The 20,904-nt window shown below is 44.5% G+C and overlaps 1 protein-coding gene across 1 annotated transcript in view; it reads right to left on the reverse strand.

Annotated features, from left to right (window-relative positions):
* The window catches only part of JHY (junctional cadherin complex regulator), a 452,312-nt gene that overhangs the window by 390,829 nt on the left and 40,579 nt on the right, over positions 1-20,904 (reverse strand). The window contains exon 2 of the mRNA XM_086956964.1: positions 2,554-3,015. Within this exon, the coding sequence (XP_086813090.1) occupies positions 2,554-2,912 (359 nt within the window). The 5' untranslated portion in view covers positions 2,913-3,015. The remainder of the gene's footprint in view (positions 1-2,553; positions 3,016-20,904) is intronic.

Raw genomic sequence — 20,904 nt, forward strand, 5'->3', positions numbered from 1 at the left:
AGAGCTGTTTTCCAAATTGGTTTCTTCCTAGGTGATATATAACATACAGGAATGGGGAAGAGAGGACCTTGCCTATAATTCTGCACATTGAGAATAAGTGAGGGATCCTTGTTGAGCCCTAATAAATGTCTGAGACCAGTGAATAGAGAAAGAGAGGAAAAAACATATTAACAAACCATAGGGATGCCAGGGACATTGCACCCAATAGCATCCACTAACTATATTTTGTAGTATTGTTGTCCATATCTAATGTACCACCTAATAAGGGGAATCCATGTGGTATGTTGTAAGGTATTTTTAGATTATAACTGGATCCCAAGAGCGTTATACACAGGATTTATATATCTTAAGAACTCCCTCAACAATCGTGAGGTCGAGTCCGTTCTGGTAGCACCATCTTGCTATAGTGGGGTGATGTGGCAGATGATGAAGCTTGCCACATTACAAGGGTGAGACCACCTCATCCAATATCTAAAAAAATGAAAGATTAGATGATTATCTAGAATAGATAACACTCAGGCAGATAGAGAAGAGAAGATGAACCCCCTCTGTCGATTAAGGTCTTACCGCACCCTGTGGTAATGATGAAAGTTTGGGGGCAGTGAAAGAAACCTCCGTATTTCTACCCTTATGACAATAGTACTACTATATAAAACAACAATTATTGGCATTCTAGACCATTGGTTTTGATGATCCAACTAAATTGAAAAACAAAACGAAAATGTAATATACTTCTAAATGCTACTCAATCTGGTTTGCACTTTGATACTCTCTATAAAACAGCTGAACTCTTAAAGGCTGTTTCCTTAACTTCTGATTCAGATGCTCCGTCCATCACCACCCCCTTTTGTACCGCTTTTGGCCGCCATAAGTGTGGCAGGGTATGCTCAGACGTGAGTCCCTTGCTCACTTTGCCACTTGATTCAAGCAAGCCGGGCTGAAGACGGCTGGAATGCCAGAAACCGGTCCTCGGAAACTTGTTTCCGGTCCAGGGAAGACATGGCTTGGCAGTTCGGGCTGGACTGTTCCCATGAGGCACAGGGTCAGACTGATTTGCATATAGCCATGTCTGAACTGGCGTGGCAGAGTGGGCTAAAGAACGGTGATGGATTAAACCCAGATATTTTGACTGGGTGTGAGTGTTTGATTGATTCAGATGCTCCGTCCATCACCACCCCCTTTTGTATCGTTTCATTAACTTCAGCAGGAAAACCTCTACCTCTGTTTATTCAAACAGCTGCAGCTCTCTGTCCACTGTACACTCCCTTCAGATCATTTTGAGCCTCATGGCCGCAAACGTGATGGACCCCCCAATGTGAGGTCAAAATTGTTTAAGGTGACACAAACCAAAGCAAACTCTCATGATGCCTCTTGCCTATTGTGACCTCATATCTGGACAACGATGAAGTGTTCTAATTGGGGAAGATGCATACTGTTCTGTCAAAGAAGATAGTCTTGAGAAATAAGTTTAATTGTGGGGGGAATACATGCTGGCACTACATAATATAAAAATGAAAACAACTATTCTCACGTATTATATCAGAGGTATTCCAGGAATGTACTGAAGACCAGTAACCACAAAAAAAAAAAAGAAAAACACTGATCCCTTCAAATCATTATTTGAATCCTAGAAATGCACTTACTATTGTGTGACACAAGTCTACTCTTCGCACCGTGAATCATGCTGTCCCAATACTTTGAGCCACATGTATAAATATTAGGAATAGTGATTACCTAATTGCCATTTTCTGTGAATTGCAATTACTTCATCGCTATTCCTAATGTATGAAACTCGACGAGTTTCTTTTAGCGATTCCTAGGGGGGCACAAACCGACCTACCTTGATAATATTAATGAGGTAGGTCGCAATTTGCACACCATTAGGAATCGCTAAAATCATGTGGATGGTGGCTTGTTGGGGTCAGCAGACCACCATGCCTGTGACTGCTTTTAAACAAAGCAACCATTTTTTAAATGCTGCCCGTTTTCCTTGAAGGAAAATGGATTGCATTTAAAAGAAAACAAGGAAAGGTTTTCTTTTAATTTTTTAAGAGCAGGCATAGGTTTGTGAGAGCACTGCCTGCTCTTAAAAAACGTTTTCGCCACCATTCACAAAGGGGAAGGTGTTCATTGGGGACCCATTCTCATTTGCAAATGGGTACCATCAGATTGAATCTGATGGTAAACTGGGAATGTATTGTGACCGGTATTTGGTTGCAAAACATTCATACATACCGCTATGATTCAGGATTAGAAAGGGATGCATTAAACATGCCCCTTCCCAATCCCGATTCGCAAACCCATTTTGCGATTTGGTAACAGGTTACCGAATTGAAAAATAAAGATTGGTACATTGGAAAAGCATGTTTACATTCGCAAACGGGCTGATTCTGCAAATAGACCTGTTTGCGAACGCAAAATTGCTTCATACATGTGGCCCTTAGTAATATTTTGTGATTTTGGATGACATACTGTCCTTTTATCCAGACAATGACATAGTACATAGTATATACAGCACATCTACAATCACTGTCCTTGTCAGATACTGCTTACCGTCTTTGATTACTCTCCATCTGCTGCAGACGATATAATCCTTCTTTTCCACTTATTAGTACTTTAGTTGAGTCTCCATTTGATTCCTTTGCTTCAGCTGTATCAAGATTTTTGTTCATATGATCTTTCTGCTCGGTCTCTTGATGCACAAGCTCCTCATTTTCAGATATCCAGTGCTGTAGTTCAGATTGATACTTTATCTCCTGAATAAGGCTGTCTGAGTCTGAATCATGAGAACCATGTAAACTCAGGTGTAAATCGTCCTTACTGTTGGATAACCCGGTAGGCATACCGTTGATTTGGCTACTAAGTGCAGGTGAATGGACTAGTGTCCATTGCATCAGATTGTTTTTATCCATATTCTGAAGTACAAATAGTTCAAATCAACGAAATCTTAATTTGTAGATATTTTGCTTTGTTGCTTCATTACTGCGTATTTTAAGATGTGATCAAATTCATTATCTACAGTAAGAGATATAAGTATAACAGTAAATTAGGAGTAAATCCTCAGTTTACATTTTAGAAAATAAATACATAGATAGTTACATACATACATTAGGGTTTCAATTAAAAATATAGTGGGAATTAGAGAGAATTAAAGCTAGAAGATTAAAGAAGGAAGCAAGAGATACAGTCAAAAGACACCTCCTCAACAAACAAACCAAGCTCACTTCACCCACAAATAACAACCTTTCAGAGAAAGCTCCGCTGCAAATTTGTCAAAGTCATCTAAGACAGCTTTAAAACACCTTTATCAATTACATTATTCAGGAACATCATCTGTTAGCATTTCCCAGTTGAAACCAATATTTCTTTAGGAATGGGGCCTTCCTAGATACATTTATTGCCTTACACGACTTCTTAGTCACTGAAGAAGACTGGATTCATATGCTGTCGACATCAATTTCTAGACATGCTCGTAACTTTGGACACTGTGGAGCTGCTTCCAACAATTTTCCACAGTTTCATTATAGATGAGCAAACAATAATGTCCAATTACTTGCCCATAATCTTCATTACTCTAAATCCTACTTGTCCTCGTTCTAATCATTACTTGTGAGGAATACCCATTCAAAAAACAGACCTAGGCGTTTCATCAGAATACACAGTGTACACTAAGTGACTTCACAGTATCTAGTTTCTTCAATAAATTATGGAGCAATCATGAAAGGATGCCATTTTCCATTTGTCGCCCTCGCAGATCCAAATGAGATGATACGCCCTGTGAAAATCAACCTTGGTAAAAATCTTGGCCTGTTGTACCTGATCCAGGAGTACCGGCATCAACGGCAATTGATATTTATTAGTAACAGTCGAATTGTTAAGGAATCTGTAGTTGATGCAGGTGAGGAGATCACCCACCCTTTTGGGCATGAGAAACAAAGGAGAGGCTACAGGTGATGTTGAGAGCCAAATCTATCTGCAGGACAACCTCTCATCTGAATACTCCTTCAAGTGTAGTTTCTCTGGCTCAGACAGGGCATACATTGTACTACATGGGAGAGTGTCTCCTGGTGCTAATCTATCCTGCAGTCGAAACTGCAATGGTGAGATAAAGAAGAAGCTTTGGCCTTGTCAAACACATCACTAAATTGTCCGTGTGGTGCTGTGGACCATCTGAGGTAAGACAGGTAGAGTAAGCAAGCAGAAAGGCCCAGTGTACTGCTTCCTAGTGGAAGCAATGCAGACGATGCTTAAAGTCCAGTGTTACTGTGTGCACAACTGAATCAATTCTGGGGGTATGTAGCTGTAACCATGGTACCCCTAAAAGAGCCCCAAAGGGTTGGGTATTGAAGAGGTTGAAACTAATGTTCTCAGAGTGACCGTTGTCACAGATCGTGGTAAATGGCTCAGTGTGATACTTTATTAAACCAGAGGACAGTCTGATCCATCTACAGCACAAACAGGTTCGGTTTCTTTCTTCCGTAGACCTAGGATACCTAGCTCCTGGGCAAGCTTGAGATCCAGGAAATTGCCAGTCGTCCCTGAGTCTAGCAAGATGGATTGCCTTTGCCTTTTGTGATTACTAAAGTCACTGTTATGGAGAATTGCCAAGGAACCGGGGGTGACAGTACTTACAGGAACACAAGGACACTCCTCCACCCAACCCCTAGTGACCTCAGTGCCCACATTCGCCACAACTAGTCTTTTCTTGAAGCTCAAGTTATTTGTTTTGCAGGACATTCATGAGCAAAGTGACCCCCCTTGCCACAGTAGAGACACTGATTCATAGCACAAATGTTGTCTTTCTTATCCTGAGATAAAGGCCCCCTCACTCCACTGATCCGCATAGGTTCCAGACCACCGCTAGGCTGTCCCTCTATCTTTTCAGACAGAAACATATAGACCCATTGGTTAACGGTTTTCTCCTTCTCTCCGTTATGTTAATGTATGCAATGGTCTGATTTAACTATAAGGTCTATAAACTCAGGACAATCATTGGGGGAGGGGTCCACCACCTGGGCTAGGATATTCCTCAGCTATCCCGTAACCCACAATAAAACAAGGGGGTCCTTTTCTCTGAGGTCAGTGCGTCTCAGATACCAATCTATTAAAGATAGTGATGTAGGTTAATAAATCTTAGTTTCCTTGTTTCAAAATAAAGAACTCTGTGCCACTGGCTTGCATGAACGTGTGTTTTGCCAACAATTTCTGCATTAGTTACTTAAATGCTGGATAGTCATAGAGGACTGAGTGGTTGTTTTCTACTAATGGCATGGACCAATTAGTGACAATGTCAGCTAAATAGGAAATCACAAAGTCCTCCTTTGCAGCGTCATTCGAAAAACAACAGGTTTAAACAATAACTGCAGATGGCACTGATTTACGAATACGCTGCATATAGTGTTGTCACTACTGAACCTTTCTGAGGTGGCAAAAGGGATAGACACAGGTTTCACTACTGTTAGATTAACAGGGGAGGCATCCCCACCACTAGCGTGTGTACGTTTGGTGGAATGAAATGGGCAGGGTGGATCACAGGCTTCTGTGTTTTGGGAAGTGCTCCTGATGGCTGCCCCCATGCATCACCTGGGAGTTTGTTTTTAGCTAATTCATACTTCAAAGACTGTTGTTCCTGTTTCAAGGAGTATACCACAGCGTGGACAATGTAAGGGTGTTAGCAAGGGCCTTGAAGGATTGGACCAGTGGCAGTATCCCCAGACAGTGCAGGGCAAGGATGCCCTCTATCCTCCCTGTTGTTTGTGTTAGCGCTTGAGCCACTGGCCATTAAGATACGTGCGGTTGCGGTAGACAGAGGTATTCGCTTACGTTGATGACAATACTATACCTTAATAACCTGTGAGGCGCCAACGAGCCCCTAACCACGGTGTTTCAACAATTTCAAGCACTCTCAGGCCTAACCATAAACAAGTCAAAATCTTATGCTCATTATTTTAAGGACACCGCACGGTTGGAACCCATCCACTTTGGCCTTTGGACGATTCCCATTGCGCCCGCCACCTTTAAGTACCTTGGCATACAAATATACAGGAAGGCACAGGATTTATTAGATGGCAACCTGGGCCATGCTATGAAGGCTCTAAAAACCCAAATAGCTTCTTGGACCTCACTGTCAGTGGAGGGGAGGGTGGCTATTTCTAAAATGGTTATGCTTCCTAGGCTGCTTTACTTCTTTACTAATTCACCAATAATAATCCTGTTGCACATCTTTACATCACTAAACACGCTCCTATTGGAGTTAACATGGGGTGGAGAGCGTAGGAGAGTGGGACATGCAAAACTTCGGCTGGGCACGGATCGGGGGGTCTGGGTGTCCCAGACTTCAATGCATATTTCTAAGCCAGCCAACTCCAGTGACTCTCATACTGGATAGCAGGAAGACACTTGAAGGAAATAGGGATGACACAGAAAACATGGGAGAGAGGCGCACTCCGCACCTTGCTATTGCCAAATGGAGGGACCCTGCGGACAGTGCCCCAACTGCTGAAGGTTTGCAAAAACAACAGGTGATGGACCGAATGAGGATCAATGTCACACATTCAACCCAGTCAAAAGATCTGGGTCCTAATCCATCGTTTTTTTGCACTCCACACCACCCTGGGTTAGACAATGGCGATATGCAAATCAGCTCTGACCCTGTGCCCCATGGGAACAGTCCAGTCCGAACTACAAAAGCCATGTCCTTCCCAGAACGGAATCAAGCATCCGAGGACCGGACCGGTTTCAAGGTAACACCTCTCATCAGCCCGGCTAGCTTGACTCCAGTGGTGTGGAGTGCCTGGGACCCACGTCTGGGCATCCCCAGTACACTTATAGCGAGTTTGCAAAAACAACAGGTGATGGACCGAATGAGGATCAATGTCACACATTCAACCCAGTCAAAAGATCTGGGTCCTAATCCATCGTTTTTTTGCACTCCACACCACCCTGGGTTAGACAATGGCGATATGCAAATCAGCTCTGACCCTGTGCCCCATGGGAACAGTCCAGTCCGAACTACAAAAGCCATGTCCTTCCCAGAACGGAATCAAGCATCCGAGGACCGGACCGGTTTCGAGGTAACACCTCTCATCAGCCCGGCTAGCTTGACTCCAGTGGTGTGGAGTGCCTGGGACCCACGTCTGGGCATCCCCAGTACACTTATAGCGAGTTTGCAAAAACAACAGGTGATGGACCGAATGAGGATCAATGTCACACATTCAACCCAGCCATTGTCTAACCCAGGGTGGTGTGGAGTGCAAAAAAACGATGGATTTGGGCCCAGATCTTTTGACTGGGGGAGTGTGTGACATTGATCCACATTCAGTCCATCACTTGTTGTTTTTGCAATTGCCGCCCTAAGTGCGCTGGGGATGCCCAGACGTGGGTCCCAGGCACTCCACACCACTTGGAGTCAAGCTAGCCGGGCTGATGAGAGGTGTTACCTCGAAACCGGTCCGGTCCTCGGATGCTTGATTCCGTTCTGGGAAGGACATGGCTTTTGTAGTTCGGACTGGACTGTTCCCATGGGGCAACAGGGTCAGAGCTGATTTGCATATCGCCATTGTCTAACCCAGGGTGGTGTGGAGTGCAAAAAAACGATGGATTTGGGCCCAGATCTTTTGACTGGGGGAGTGTGTGACATTGATCCACATTCAGTCCATCACTTGTTGTTTTTCCAACTGCTGAAGGTGGCAGTCTCCCACTGGAAGAAAGCTATCCAATATACCAATGGCCTGCTCCCCTATCCTCCTAAAATCCCAATGCTATTGATCCCTACACCGTCCAGAATAGTCACCACTAGATGTCTGACCAAATGGTCAGACAAAGGAGTTACCACGATTGAGATGTTGATCGTAGACAACATGCTAATGGATCACAAAACTTTTGTCAGGGAGCAAGGGGTTCCCAATTCGCTATACATTCTCCATGCTAGCATCAGTAGATATGTAAGAAGTACCTGGTCACCAGATGGTATGGAGCCCCAAACACAAGATCTTGTATACATGCTATATCTCATGGGCAAAGAGCGACACTTAACTAGGTGCTTGTATGGAGGTATTCGTTCTCACGCGGCTATCCCGCTCTAGGAGCTTAGAGACAAATGGTCCGATGATATCGGACGTGTATATCAGACAAAGAATGGGAGCGAATACTTGAACACCCTAAGAAAGTATCCCGTAACCCCAAGTTTAAATTAATTCAATGCATTATGCTAAACAGGGCATACTTGACTCCTCACAGATTGAAGATGTTCCCGGGCACAGCAGATATATGTCCCAGATGCTGCACACAGCCAGCTGACTTACTACACATGATATGGGCATGCTCCCGACTAACCTCCTTTTGGGCAACTGTGCTCAATATCCTTAGTGAAATACCACCTATTGAGAGAGTGGACACAATCGAATACTGCATTCTAGGGTTGTGTGACAAGTGTAAAAAACAGGGAGTGCAGTCTAGGTTTGCCAACCTGATGTTAATACTGGTGAAACGATCAATCACAATGTGATGGAAGGCTGCACTGCCCCCGACGGCTTTGGCATGGCATAGGGAGGTTGCTCGATGGGGGAGGGCTGAAAGCATAGAAATCAGAAGGGAGGAAAACAAAAGTTTACGAAAGACTACGATTTCCTTAGCGTGGGATGCAATGTTGGAGCTGTTTATTTCTGTCGAACTATCGCTGCATTGAGATTCTGTGTCACTCCAGTGCATTGTGGCATCACTATGGGCTCCTTTAAACAACAGGAGAGAGAGGGTTTTTTTAAGTGAAGGAGCACTCTTGGTCTCCTGGAAAAATATAGTCAAAACAGCAAAAGAGTGCACTTTTATACGAGAAGAGCAAGCAAGAAGAATCACACTAGATTGTTTAGAAAACCCTTACTCACCAACCTAGTTGGTGACATGCTTCATCATCTGGCCCCACCAGGAAGGTCTAATACCCCCCCAGTAGGCTTTGACGCCAGAATTAATGCGGGTCTGGTTATTTCTTGTTGGTTTGATAAACTACTGCAAGTGAAATGTGAAGTGGGTTAAAACTGTCAAGGTTGTGTCCGAAAATATTTTTGTCGTCGGCCAACCCAGTACGGTTAAAAGACAAAGTGAGCGATGTGTAAGCTGAATAGATGGTTCAGCTATGTCTCACTGTGAGCGGTCAACATGTTTCTGCCTTTCTGGATACAATTAGCTAGGCATTCATCAGGACCAATGTGAAGACTCCGGGGGTATGAGCGCGCTAAGGCTCACCCTAACCTGGAGGTCAAGTGTGAAAAAACAGGAAAAAATTGTTAATTAAAACCTGCTGTTGGAGGGGTACCTGAATCTTTTCGGAACCCAGCAGTTACATATAGCGTGATCACTAATCACTCCATGGGTCTCGGGAGGGGGAGATGGCTAATAGGCACACCGCCAGCAAAGCCAGGCACCCGCTCGTTACCTGGTCGGACCCTCAATACCCAAACCCCGTCGATGGGGGTCCGGTTATTGAGGGTCCTATCACAAATTCTCATACGCTAAAGAGCTGTATATGGCTGGTCCTCAACAACCCCGCTACATCATGGAATAAATACCTAACGTTCTGCCTCAAATCGCTCGAAGCGGGGGACATATGGTCTTCTTCTGTGTCCAACGAAACGAAAGGAAATCTCTTAATCAAGCAAGCAAAAATCCTTTCAAACACATCGGACACACAACTGGTACTTAAGCTTTCTCACGGCACCTGGGCCGCCAAATTATACGCTCCGAAAACCCTTCCATCCTATCTTGCATCAGCAATGAAACCGTATATTAAACACCAGCTAATGAGATTTCGATTTGGCCTAATTCCGCTGAAAGCATACAAGTTTGGGCAAGGATATAAGATAGGAGCCTCCTCCCAATGTCGATTTTGCAAACGGGGAGAGGAAAACCTAATTCACATTTTGTGCATTTGTCATCAATTGCGGCCACAAAGAATATTCTGGCTGAGACCAATTTGGCTCCTTCTAGGTATCAGGACATGCCAAGAAGCACTTGAGGAATGCATGAGGGGGGATTCGCCTATAATGGCGACCCGCTTTGTCAAATTCATTACCGAAATTAGTTCCATGACTTTTCCCTCTGTGCAAGCCTGAATTTAATTCCCTGCAAGTAATCGATTTTTGACTTTCCTTGTCTTTTTACTTTCCCTTCCCACCCATTCACTGTTTTAGTTTTTAACAGCCTCGAGTGTTTTTACTACCGTCTTTTTGTATTCTTGCATATTGCAATGATTTTAAATAATTGTGCAATAAAAACGTACTTTATAAAGGAAGCAACCCCTTGGGCAAGGGTCGCTTCCTTAGGGGGATAACATATTTTTCAGACTTTTCTGCCCCCCTGGGGCAGATCGGCCGTTTTTTTGGCCGATCTGCACCCAGGGGGGGCAGAAAAGCCCACTAATCACCAGGGATTTGTTTGCATTTGAAAAGGAAGCGACCCATTGGGGAAGGGTTGCTTCCTAGTGGCCCTAATTTCTTTTAGACTTTTCTGACCCCCTGGGGGCAGATCGGCCATTTCTGGGGCCGCATCTGGACCCAGGGGGGGCAGAAAAGCCCACTAGACACCCACTAGACACCAGGGATTGGATTATATTTATAAAGCAAGCGACCCCTTGGGTGAGGGTCGCTTCCAGGGGGCATTATAAATATTGTAGACTGTTCTGCCCCCCCTGGGGGAAGATCTGCTGTTTTTTTTTACTGTTTCTGGACCCAGGGGGGGATAGAAAAGCCCACTCGACTCCAGGGTTTTTTTTTTATAGGGAGCGACCCCTTGGCCAAGGGTTGCTTCCTTGGGCCCATTTGTTTTCAAAAGTATGTTCTGCCGTGTCTTTATTTGGCCTCTCTGCCCTCCGTAGGGTTGCTTCCAGGGGGCCCACGTTTATAATGATTTATAATCTTCCCCCCTTGGGGACAGACACCCCATTTGTGACATACCCTGTGACATAGCCTGTTGTAATGTGTGTTGTTTTTGTTTCTTCTAATGTGTATTGTTTTATTTCTCTTTATATTGTTGCAGTGTGCGGTTCCGTTACTGGTGGTTCTGTTGTTCTGCTGTTTCTGTAGTTGCATGTGTTTGGTAAGAGACCTCTTTTTTGTTCAATTGTAATGTAATTTTTTTTTTGCAAAGTGTGTAGTATTACGAGTATGTTTGGTTTCTGTTTGTTGTGATTGTAAAACATGTTTTGCATTTGTTTTTGATGTGTCCTTCTGTAGATGTAAGTTTTTTTTTTCTTCTTTCTAGTGGGATATCGTTGCCTCTTTGCTGTGTCTTTGCAGAGTAGGTGCTGGTGAGTGTAGTTGTGTCTTGTAAGTGAATTGTATTTTTTTTCTAAATATCGTTTTTTTGTGAAAAAGGCTTACATTTTTTATCTTACTTTGCGCAGTGTTGGGGTTGTTGAGTTGTTTGTGCAGACTCCTTTATTTGTAAGGATAATGGCTAGCCGCCGGATTACTGCTCAGCAAGTTGTTGGAATGCTTTTTGATTCTTCCTCTGACCATGGTCTAGAGACTGACTCTGATTCTGATCCAGAGGTGGGAGGTGAAGATTCAGGTAGTGAGTTTTCTCTACACATGGCTTCATCTGATGATGAAGACACTCTGAGTGCTGATGAAGCTACTTTTGGTGTGGATGATGTGCCTGTGGTTGCGGAGGACATTGCTGTGCCTGTGGTTGCGGAGGACATTGCTGTGCCAATAGTGCGGCAAGAGACATCTGGGCTGCAGCCTGGGGCTGCTAGACTTCCAGTTGGTGTAGTGAGATGAGAGGCAGCTGGGCGGCAGCCTGCGGCTGCAAGACTTGACGTTGAAAGTTCTGACCTCTGGGTTGCACCAGGCATGATGCAGCCAGCATTGCCTGAATTTACTGGTGTTCCAGGGTGTAGGGTGAACACTGAAAACTTTTTGCCTATTGATTTTTTCAAGTTGTTTATGGATGATGTGTTTTTGGCAGAGATTGTAGGGCAGACTAATTTGTATGCTGAAATTTTTTTGAGGGTGAACAGTGCCAGCCTTAAGCCCCACGCTAGAGCTACCAGGTGGACTCCCACAAATTTGGAGGAGATGAAAAAGTTTTTGGGTTTAACTTTTTTGATGGGCTTGCTTAGGAAACCATCAATGGCTGCATATTGGTCTACTAGTCCTTTGATGGCAACAGCTATATTTCCCGCAGTCATGAGTCGTGATAGGTATGTGCTTCTGCTTCGGATTATGCATTTTGTTGACAATAGTCTTGCTTTGCCACGAGATCACCCTGATTGTGACCGTCTTTTCAAGATTCGGCCTGTCATTGATCATTTTGTTGATCGATTTTCTGAGATCTTTTATCCTGGCAAAGAAATTGCAGTGGATGAGTCTTTGCTGTTGTTCAAAGGCCGCTTGGTATTTCGGCAATACATTCCTAGTAAGAGGGCACGCTATGGAATCAAACTGTATATGCTGTGTGACAGTGAGACTGGATATGTCTCTAATTTCAGGGTGTACACTGGTAAGGAATCCAGGATTAACCCCCCTGGTTGCCCGTCGACTTTTGGAGTGACTGAGAAAATTGTGTGGGAACTTGGTTGTGGATTTTTTAACAAAGGCCATCATTTGTATGTCGATAACTTCTACACTGGTGTGCGGTTGTTCAGGGAATTGGCCAAAGTGGACACTGTTGCTTGTGGCACAATCCGCTCAAACCGTAAAGGTTTCCCAAAAGGACTTGTTTGTCGAAAGCTTGCTCGGGGACAGTGCAGTGCATTGCGTTGTGAGGAGCTTCTAGCTGTCAAGTTTTCAGACAGGAGAGATGTCTACATGTTGACTACAATACATGATGAAAGCACTGAACCGGTGACTGTTTGGGGTCAGGTTGCAGAAGTGCGCAAACCTGTGTGCATAATGCACTACAATAAGTACATTGGTGGTGTTGACAGAGTAGATCAGAGGTTGGAACCGTATGCTGCTCTTCGTAAGGCTTACATTTGGTACAAGAAGTTGGCTATCCATCTTTTCCACTTGGCAACCTTTAATGCTTTTGTTGTGTTCCAGCAATCTTGTCCTCAGTCAAAGATGACTTTTGAAAAGTTTCAGGAGTCTGTAATAGGCAGCCTTGTTTTAGTGGAACAGGCAAGTGTTCCTAGAGTTGGAGTGGTGGAGGATGTTGCCAGATTGAAAGATCGCCACTTTCCTGATACAATTCCTCCTACAGTCTCAAAACACTTTCCCAGTCGGAGATGTAGAGTCTGTTGGCGAAGAGGTTTTCGGAAGGAGGTTCGTATGTACTGCCCCGACTGCCCTTCAAACCCTGGGCTGTGTGTACCTGCTTGTTTTAGATTGTACAAAACACGCAAAATTATTTTTGGGAGTATCAATGAGTGGTAAAGTGAACTGGTTGGTCTTATTGTTCAGTTTCAAAGTTTGCATTTGTGTAGTCTTTTTAGTTTAGTTGTTGAGTTAGTAGATTTGTATCAATTTGCAATTTGTTTTTGTTTTTCTTTTATTTAAAAAAAAACTAAAGTATGATGTTTGTTTGCGTGTAGTGTCCATTGTCTGATGGTGTGCATGGTTTGGCGCTTGGCTGCCGGTGTCTGTGGACTGGTGCTTGTCTGGCGGTGTCTGTGGACTGGTGCTTGGCTGGCGGTGTGCCTGGTCTGGTGTTTGGTTGGCGGTGTGCGTGCTCTTGCGCTTGCCTGGTGTTGTGTTTGGATTTGTCCTTGGTTGGTGGTGTGCGTGGAGTGGTGCTTGGCTGGTGGTGTGTGTGGAGTGGCGCTTGGCTGGTGGTGTGCGTGGAGTGATACTTGGCTGTCTGTGCACGGAGTGGTGCTTGGCTGGCGGTGTGTGTGGAGTTGCGCTTGGCTGGTGGTGTGTGTTGAGTGGCGCTTGGCTGGTGGTGTGTGTGTGGAGTGTCGCTTGGCTGGTGGTGTGCGTGGAGTGGTACTTGGCTGTCTGTGCACGGAGTGGTGCTTGGCTGGCGGTGTTTGTGGAGTGGCGCTTGGCTTGCGGTGTGCGTGGAGTGGCGTTTGGCTGGTGGTGTGTGTGGAGTGGCACTTGGCTGTCGGTGTGCGCTGAGTGGTGTGTGGCTGGCGGTGAGCATGGTCTGGTGCTTGGATGGTGGTGTGCGTGGAGTGGCGCTTGGCTGGCGGTGTGTGTGGAGTGGCGCTTGGCTGGATGGTGTGTGTGGAGTGGTACTTGGCTGTCTGTGCACGGAGTGGTGCTTGGCTGGCGGTGTGTGTGGAGTGGTGCTTGGCTTGCAGTGTGCGTGGAGTGGTGCTTGGCTGGTGGTGTGTGTGGAGTGATACTTGGCTGTCGGTGTGCGCTGAGTGGTGTTTGGCTGGCGGTGTGCATGGTCTGGTGCTTGGATGGTGGTGTGGGTGGACTGGCGCTCAGCTGGCGGTGTGTGAGTAGTTACTTTCTGTTGGTCACTACACACACTGCTAGTTGAGTGACACTCCACGCAGTCCATCATTTTGTGTTGTTGCAATATCAGAAATGTGGGCGTGTGAAAGTGATGGGCCCTTGAATGGCGCTGTCTGCTGGTGTGAGTGTTGAAATGTGATGGGTCCGCGGCTGGCGGTGTGAATGTTTTGTATGTGTCACACGTACGAAAGGTGTATGAATGGCCTGTAAAGAGGTTGGTGCCTTGACGTGGCTTTACAGCTCACGAGCTGTGAGTCAGTGGTTCAGTTTATCATACTTTCAATTATACGCAGTGTATTTCATTTTTGTGAAATTACTTGCGAATACAATTGTATGTACTGAATCATCACTCACCCTCATGCCAAATCCAACCAGAATGTGTGTGTGCTTGCGGATTAGATGGCTGTGCAGTAATGTTTGTCTTTTATCTCTTTCTGAAGTAGGGTGTACCTTGTCCCTTATTGTGATTGTTGTAATGTGTTGCTGTTCCTTCCGGATGGTGTCAATGGTCTGGTTTGTATACATACCACCAGCTTTTGCAAGAGGGGTTACCTGGGTTTTTGGCCCCGTGCTAGACGGCCATCTAGGGAAACCTACCAAACCCACACATTTCTGAAAAGTAGACACTCGGGGGCTTCCAAGGAGGTATGGCTTGCGTGGATCCTCCAACGTTCCTTTACCCAGAATCCCTTGCAAACCTCAATTTTTGCTGAAAAAAGCATTTTTTTCACACTTTTTTTGTGTGGGAAAGCGTGGCATCACTGGGCTCACACAAATTTCCTCCCACCCAGCGTTCCCCAGGTCTCCCGATAAAAATGGTACCTCACTTGCGTGGATAGGCATAGTGGCTGCAACAGGAAAAGGTCCAAATTGTACGGTGGAGAAATTAAAATAACCAATAGCAACATTACCTTCTTTTTTGGGGGGGGGGGGGACTGAGTTTTTGGACCGGGGCTCGGCGGGCATCTTTGGAAACTACCAAACCCAAACAGTTCTGAGAACTAGACACCCGCGGGAGTCCAGGGAGGTATGGCATGCGTGGGTCCCCCAACGTTTTCCTACCCAGAACACCTTGCAAACCTTACAATTGGGTAAAAAAATCACTTTTCCAAACTTTTTTGCGTGGGATCTCCGTGCCGGCAAAAATGTCCTACCACCCAGCGTTCCCCTTGATCTCCAGAGTAAAATGATACCTCACTTGTGTGGGTGGGCCAAAGGCCTGTGACTGGGGTGGGGTGCTTAATTTGACGAACCTAAATAGTAAATTTTTAAAAATTCATTTTTAGCTTATTCTGCTTTGGGGCACCCACACAAGTGAAGTTTCATTTTACTCGGGAGAACAAGGGGAACGCTGGGTGGTAGGACATTTTTGCCGGTACGGAGATCCCACGCAAAAAAGTTTGGAAAAGTGATTTTTACTTAATTGTAAGGTTTGCAAGGTGTTCTGGGTAGGAAAACGTTGGGGGACCCACGCATGCCATACCTCCCTGGACTCACCCGGGTGTCTAGTTTTATGAACTGTTTGGGTTTGGTAGTTTCCAAAGATGCCCGCCGAGCCCCAGTCCAAAAACTCAGTCCCCCCCCCCCAAAAAGAAGGTAATGTTGCTATTGGTTATTTAAATTACTCCACTGTACGATTTAGACCTTTTCCTGTTGCAGCCACTATGCCTACCAACGCAAGTGAGGTACCATTTTTATCGGGAGACCTGGGGGAACGCTGGGTGGGTGGAAATTTGTTGATCCACGCAGATTCCAGAACTTTCCACCACAGAAATGTGAGGAAAATGCGTTTTTTTTTCTCCAATTTCTTAACTTTGCAGGGGATTCTGGGTAACAGAACCTGGGGGTAGGCAGTCGAGTCACCCCATCCTGAATTCCCCTGGGTGTCTAGTTTTCAAAAATGTATAGGTTTGCTAGGTTTCCCTAGGTGCCGGCAGAGCTAGGGTTCAAAAACAAAAGGTAGTCTCTTTGCCCAAAAAGGGCACGATTTCACTTAAAAATTGAGGTGCGACCATGTTGCGTTTTGCACTGTTTCATGTCGCAGCCACTATGCCTACCCACGCAAGTGAGGTACCATTTTTTTCGGGAGACCTGGGGGAACGCTGGGTGGGTGGAAATTTGTTGATCCATGCAGATTTCAGAATTTTCCACAACAGAAATGTGAGGAAAATGTGTTTTGTTTGTCAAATTCTTAGCTTTGCAAGGGTTTCTGGGTAACAAAACCTGGAGGTAGGCAGACGAGTCACCCCATCCTGAATTCCCCTGGGTGTCTACTTTTCAAAAATGTATAGGTTTGCTAGGTTTACCTAGGTGCTGGCAGAGCTAGGGCTCAAAAATAAAAGGTAGTCTTTTTGTCCAAAAAGGGCAAGATTTCACTGGGAAATTGAGGGGCGACCATGTTGCGTTTTGCGCTGTTTCATGTCGCAGCCACTATGCCTACCCACGCAAGAGAGGTACCATTTTTTTCGGAAGACCTGGGGGAACGCTGGGTGGGTAAAAATTTGTTGATCCACGCAGATTCCAGAACTTTCCTCCACAGAAATGTGAGGAAAATGTGTTTTTTTGGTCAAATTCTTCGCTTTGCAAGGGATTCTGGATAACAAAACCTGGTGGTAGGCAGTCGAGTCGCCCCATCCTGAATTCCCCTGGGTGTCTACTTCTCAAAAATGTATAGGTTTGCTAGGTTTCCCTAGGTGCTGGCAGAGCTTGGGCTCAAAAACAAAAAGTAGTCTCTTTGTCCAAAAAGCGCAAGACTTCACTGGGAAATTGAGGTGCGCCACGTTGCGTTTTGCGCTGTTTCATGCCGCAGCCACTATGCCTAACAACGCAAGTGAGGTACCATTTTTTTCGGGACACCTGGGGGAACGCTGGGTGGGTGGAAATTTGTTGATCCAAGCAGATTCAAGAACTTTCCACCACAGAAATGTGAGGAAAATGTGTTTTTTTGTCAAATTCTTAGCTTTGCAAGGGATTCTGGGTAACAAAACCTGGTGGTAGGCAGTCGAGTCACCCCATCCTGAATTCCCCATGGTGTCTAGTTTTCAAAAATGTATAGGTTTGCTAGGTTTCCCTCGGTGCTGGCAGAGCTAGGGCTCAAAAACAAAAGGTAGTCTCTTTCTCCAAAAAGGGCAAGATTTCACTGGGAAATTGAGGTGCGACCACGTTGCGTTTTGCGCTGTTTCATGTCGCAGCCACTATGCCTACCCACGCAAGTGAGGTACCATTTTTTTCGGGAGACCTAGGGGAACGCCGGGTGGGTGGAAATTTGTTGATCCACACAGATTCCAGAACTTTCCACCACAGAAATGTGAGGAAAATGTGTTTTTTTTTGTCAAATTCGTAGCTTTGCAAGGGATTCTGAGTAACAAAACCTGGTGGTAGGCAGTCGAGTCACCCCATCCTGAATTCCCCTGGGCGTCTACTTTTCAGAAATCTATAGGTTTGCTAGGTTTCCCTAGATGCTGGCAGAGCTAGGACTCAAAAACAAAAGGTAGTCTCTTTGTCCAAAAAGCACAAGATTTCACTGGGAAATTTAGGTGCGACCTCGTTGCGTTTTGCGCTGTTTCGTGTCGCAGCCACTATGCCTACCCACGCAAGTGAGGTACCATTTTATTTGGGAGACCTGGGGGAACGCTGGGTGGGTGGAAATTTGTTGATCCAAGCAGATTCCAGAACTTTCCACCACAGAAATGTGAGGAAAATGTGTTTTTTTTGTCAAATTCTTAGCTTTGCAAGGGATTCTGGGTAACAAAACCTGGTGGTAGGCAGTCGAGTCACCCCATCCTGAATTCCCCTGGGTGTCTACTTTTCAAAATGTATAGGTTTGCTAGGTGCCGGCAGAGCTAGGGTGCAAAAACTGCAGGTAGGCACTTTGCCATAAAAGGGTCAATTTGTAACTGCAAAATTGAGGTGTGACCACGTTGCATTTTGCGCCGTTTCCTGTCGCAGGCACAAGGCGGACCCACACAAGTGAGGTACCGTTTTTATCGGGAGACTTCGGGTAATTCAGATTTGTAAATCAACTGTTATTACCAATTGAGCTTTCATGCATTTCTCCCTTTCAATGAAAGACAATGTGTAAAAAAAAAAATGTTTTTGAAAAATGACCAATAATTCTCATGCTAGTATGAGTATTCCCAATTTTGAAAATGTGCAATTATATACTGTTTCTGAACTCTATATTTTGTACCCAATTCAGAAATGCATAGGTGTCTTTCATACAGATTTTTCCATGTAAACATTTTCCAAGACAAAGTGATCTATACCCAGTAAATGAAAAAATACCATTGCAAGTTGCTGCTCAGTTTTTGGATCTGGGTTCGTCGGGTTCTTGGGGAAACTACAAGTCCTATATATCCCCACAACCAGGAAGGTCTAACGGATGTAACGGTATATTGCTTTCAAAGAGCTGTCAAGATTAGAAAAAGTTATAGGTGAAAACGTTGAGACAAAAGGCTGTTTTTTTCAACAAATTTTCAATTATTCCAATATTTAACTGTTAGTTTCTATAAAGAAACCTTCATGGATTTAGACAAATGACCCCTTTCTGAATTCAGAATGTTGTCTACTTTTCGAAAATCTACAGCTTTCTAGGATCCATTATTGCTTTCAAACTAATTTCTACCATTAACTGGAAGGAGGTGGAAAGCTCTAAAAATAGCAAAAATAGGCTATGTCCCAGAAAAATGCCAAAACTGTGTGAAAAATGTCGGTTCTCTGACAAAAGACTGTTATTCCCTAAAAGCTGAGAAAATGGAGATTTCAGCCCCACAAACCCTTTTTTGATAACTTTTTTCAGGGAAAACCCCAGAGGCTTTCATTTGCAGCCTGTTTTTCCCATTGTTCTGAAAAAAAAAAAAAAACATTTCACTATATTTTGGTTAATTTCTGGGACCCCTCCAAGGGAATCCACAAACCCTGGGCGCCTTTGGAATCCACATGATGTTGGAAGAAAAGGACGCAAATTTGGCGTGGATACCTTATGCGGTCTAAAAGTTACAGGGGCCTAAGCGCGCACTACCCCAAATCGCCAAAAAAAGGCTTAGCACAGGAGGGGAAAAGGCCTAGCAGCGAAGGGGTTAACAACAGGAGATTCCGTTCTTGCATTGTTTGGAGAAATTGTTGCTGTTTTGTACAGAGCTGGTGAAAAGAACAGCTTCTTCTACTTGTAAAAGATGCCTGCTGCTTCTGTTGTTGTCTGAAATAGGAGAAGTGCTTCTTTTTCTTGAGCATTGCATTCCTTGTATTCTCTTATCTAGATCTTCTTATGTTTGGGATGCACTGATATCCTAGTCCTTTTGAGAAGACTGAAGTGAGAGGCAACAGAAACCCCTCCTGCTAGGGCAAAAGCTACACCCACATCAAATAACAACTCAAGCTGCCAAAAAAAATCATCAGATAAGAACCCAATCTGTTCCTTTTTAAGCATGTTCACTCCAGCCGGAACAAACATTCAATGGCGTCTTCTGCTGCCTTAAATAGCTTCTAGAAGTGAAATATAAGTGGCTGAGCTGTGAAATCGCCATATATCCCTGCTCTCAATCACAAGTGCTATTCAGAGTAAACCTTTTTTTATGCAACGTCCACCTTTTTGTCTTTATGATGTTTTAGAATAGCGCCTTCACGTACACACACGCACCCAAGAAGACCTCCTACAAGTGAATCTACAGGAACAGAGCCCAGTAATGTATCTATAGCCTCCGCAGGCTATACTCTGACCATGAATCAAGGTAGTTTAATTCCATTCTTGCATAATCACATCCAAAGTATGAGGGCAGTAGATCAACTTGTGGGGAGCATTGAAACTGATAAAGTAATGCATCTTATGAGGTAAGGAACATGAGGAAGTAAAAAGGCAATTTTTAAAGACATGAGACAAAGTACTAGGTAACATGTGCCTTCCAATATCTTTCCCTCTATGTTCCTAAACAGCTACCTCCATTCCTCTTCAGAAACAAGTCAGATGCAGAAAGTCTTTCAGACATCTCCAACCATGTTTATGAGATCCATTAAGATGTGCTGCTCTCTTTTAAGGAGGCAATAATCTCTCTATCACAATACACCATACCTCTCCTCCACTGTTGCCCTCTTTCTCTTTCTTTCAGTCAAAGAAACTCTGTAGAGCAAACAAACTATGGAAGATTATTCTAGATAGTGACACTTCCTGGAATCACTTCCCCTCTTGCACCAGTTTTGAGAGCAACTGTCTGGCAATAAGCATTGAAATGGATTCCTATTCTCAGATTATTTCAGTGTTTAAGATTAGAGCTCACTGCCAACGACCAGGCTGCAAGGAGTCTTAAACAGCGGCTTCATCTTGCTTCAGAAACTGAGATGTGCATCTGCAACATCTTTTAAAGCCGAACTGCGCAATCATAACAATGATACAAACACAGCACTACTTCCCCTCTTCCTGACAGACATAAAATTAACCAGAAATATAATTTAGAAGTATAACAGCTTTGGGAACAGAGATTCGATCAGGCATCAACCTTGATAG

This window comes from Lissotriton vulgaris, chromosome 2_1 (assembly GCF_964263255.1).
Source record: "Lissotriton vulgaris chromosome 2_1, aLisVul1.2, whole genome shotgun sequence".
In the NCBI taxonomy this organism is placed as follows: domain Eukaryota; kingdom Metazoa; phylum Chordata; class Amphibia; order Caudata; family Salamandridae; genus Lissotriton; species Lissotriton vulgaris.